This window comes from Atta cephalotes (assembly GCF_000143395.1).
Source record: "Atta cephalotes unplaced genomic scaffold scaffold00009, whole genome shotgun sequence".
Taxonomy (NCBI): Eukaryota; Metazoa; Arthropoda; class Insecta; order Hymenoptera; family Formicidae; genus Atta; species Atta cephalotes.
The window spans coordinates 6,212,937-6,216,587 of NW_012130073.1; the positions used below are offsets into that span (position 1 = coordinate 6,212,937).

At 27.7% G+C, this 3,651-nt stretch overlaps 1 protein-coding gene across 1 annotated transcript in view; it reads right to left on the reverse strand.

The window, feature by feature from the left end:
* Positions 1–3,651, reverse strand: part of LOC105627583 (protein RUFY3) — a 15,793-nt gene that overhangs the window by 9,176 nt on the left and 2,966 nt on the right. Inside the window, 1 exon segment of the mRNA XM_012208865.1 lies at positions 1,427–1,524. Within this exon segment, the coding sequence (XP_012064255.1) occupies positions 1,427–1,524 (98 nt within the window).

The window sequence follows — 3,651 nt, forward strand, 5'->3', positions numbered from 1 at the left end:
ATATATATATATATATATATATATATATATATATATATATATGTATATATATAGAAAAGTTAATTTTTATTCATCTAAAAATCATAAGTATGGAGAGATGATAAATGAAATCGATGAAATGTTTATTAATATTACTTTTCCCGTTTAATAACATTAATTTATTATTATAATTAGTTTATTATTATAATTATGTGATAATATATAAATTTATCGATTATTGCAAAAAGTTTTTAAAATATGTCTTGTCAATATTAACAACTACGTATTGATATAACTATTTAGAGTAGCCATTTAATGAAGTTTGCCAATATCCCCGTGACAATAAGATTCGTTTAATCCTAGAGCTTTGCGAGTCTTTAATCTATTCTACCTAAATACCATTGCGTCCGCAACATCTAAGTAAAAAATAAATCATCTGCAGCTAGAGCTGTCCATTTATTTGCGTGCGTGCTTCATTTAAATATTGGTATGACCATTCGTATACCAAAATACTATAATATATAACGACAGCTGAGATAGGAAAATTTTTTCATAACAACTATATTTGTACGTAAATAATACCTGCTAAAATAGTTCAGTAATATAAAGACGTAATATAAATTTTCAATACTTCAGATATAATTGTTAACATTACACGTGAAATTTGATGAAAAAAGTCTTTTGCGCATCTCAAATGTTACATTTTGATTGAACAATAATTGAACTAAAATTTTAAAGCGTATAAGAAATGCGAATATTAGCCCTTTTTTATTTTTACAATGATAAATGTAGACTTTTGTATAACTAGAAAAGACTACGCTTTTTCACGCGCTATTTTAAATCTACATAGATTGAAGAGGCAACAAAATATCTTAAATATACATCAAAAAAAGTTTTATAATTTAAATATTCGACATGTTAAAAAATATTGCTGACATTACATGATAATATAACAGAGAATAAAATATTCTGAAATGGAAAAATAACTTATTTACAATAAAAAATGTAGGGCCGTTTCCTAAAATATACATGCATCTTCTCTGTTTTATAAATGGAATGAAAATAAGCTTTTGCTAAATTTTTGATAACAAACACATAACATTTTTATACAAAAAACGATGACAAGCACAGGTAAGGCAATATTGATCAAACTAACTCCGTCATCTCATATATATATCACATAGAAACCCTATATTAGAAATCCATGATCCTGTGAAATGAGAAACTAGCTTACCAATATACCTTTCAGTTAATTAATCAGATAAAATGTTTAGCAAAAAATATGTTAACGCCTTAGTACAAAAACCCAAGATTATAAAGACCAAAACATTTTTTGATGCGTAGTTATTATATTAAAGACTACGCACTACTTTTAGTCCCGAGTATGCGCATGATTAAATTGCACTTATAAGTTAATTAACACTAATGAAAGACAAATAAAACATACTTCTCATCCATTTTCTGGATGGTCTCACTCATCGACAGCGTTTTAGCTTCCAGCTTTGTAATCAGTTCTGTCTTATGCTTAAGTGAGCCTTCGCACTCCTGAAATAAATATTTATTGAGTACAGACGAAAGAGACATACAATTATGATTACCCAAATTTCTAAGTCAATCTGGAATAATAATATGATATATATTAAATTGGAAATAATTTCCGCAATAATTAGGCATATGATACGAGAAACTTGTAATTTATCATATGTGATATGAAGAATATGTGATATTTTTGCAAATATGATGTAACGAAATGGTTAATGGAATCTCCAGATTTCTTAAATCTGTATAGTTTTGTAAATAAATTTGTCTTGCATCTATAATATCAATGAGAGAAAAGTATACATAACAAAAGTATATATATTTAAAAAAATCTTAGATTTCAAATTTACATTATAACTTTTAATAAATTTCTTATTATAGTAACAAATAAATAATTTATATTAAATACAATACATATTATGGAAAATGTCTTTTCTCTCTTTATACATTAATAATTTTATTATATAATATTAATTAATTATTAAAAATATATTGACAAATTTTTCAAGATCCATATATCATAATAAAAATTAATTAGAAAAGTATGATCAATTATTTTTTTAAATAATAATATGAATATATATATATATATATATAAAGAGAGAGCGGCTCAAAGTTTGCAGGCCAATGAATAGTTTTATTGCTCAGATAAAAAATCTTTACAAATAAAATTCTCTATATAAATACCTTGAATACATTCTAATATTTAAAATATTATATACTTAAATTGATTAAAATGAGAACTTCATTAACTTAATATATAAATGAAAAATAGATTGACAAAAATTATCATAAAATTATAGAAATTATGTTGGTCAGAAGCTTTTGGCAGCCATTGTATATTTTATAATGCAATATTGTAGAGACTTTTATAAAAATTATTGTCTTAAACGTAACAGCCTGTATTGGATTAAAGCGTCGGCAACTCGATCCAGTGCCTCAGAAAAATCTGCTAAATCATTTCGTTACATCATAGTAAATATTGCATCATAGTAATTATTGCATTTGTTAACATAACGTCAATTAATCTTCGAAAGTGGTACTGAATAAATGTGTACGACAATATGCTATGCGCGAAACACAGGTGGAAATCAGGCAAAATAATTTTGCACGACTCTGTAAGGTATACATATAAAAAATGTACGCCTCGCGTGCAGCACTGAATAGCGATATCTGAAGTGTCAAGATTCGCTATGAAATTAATCGTTTAAGGGTAGGCTGTCTCTATTCTTTCGCAACTTGTTCGGTCGTTGAACTATTCATGGAAATCTCGGAGGTAGAACGACTTTGTTTCAATTTGTCATTAGAGGCTATCGCCGCCTGCTCGTCAAGAGAGCGTTGATGATCGACCATCGATCGAGAGGTCGCATTCTCCGTGGGTGGGCAACCCCTCGGGATAGTGGGACTAGTCTTATTAAGAATAGATTTCGATACGCCACCCGGAGTAGTGGGGCTCCGTATACCTTCGCCATCCTTCATCAAATGATTATACTTCTCGAGATTATTAAGGATCTTGCCGATCTGATTAGTCTTCGCGTGAAGACGGCTCACCATCTCGCCCTTCTGTGTCAGTTCATGCTCACACTCCTATAAGGGAAATACGTCCAGAAACGGAGAATTTATGTCGAATTTACGCCGAAATCTTCTCCGAAAAGAAAAGATACCGGCGAAAAAATTCCCATCATTGTCAGCTCACATTCATAAAAAAACACCTAAGTATCGCTTATGTAATAACAATTATTTTGCATAAAGGATAATTTATCTATTCATTAACAGGCTGCAATATTAATAAATAGAAAAAATATCAATAAATTGCGGAAAAATATAAAGGTTATTGTTTCCGTGCTACAACTAATGATCTTATTTAAGAGTAAATCCTATGATTAAAAATTTTAGAAACAATAAATTATATAAAGAAATCACGTTCCGCGATACAGTATACTTGTCTACATTAAATATCACATATGTTTAATAAGAAATATTATTTATAAAAATATATATAGAAAAATATATATATAAAGAACAATTTTATTATAAGTAATTAAATAAATGATTAAATATTTCCTAATTAAAACAAAACAAATTTAAAAGAAAGTTATTATAACATATTAAACACGTTCTCTCTCTCTCTCT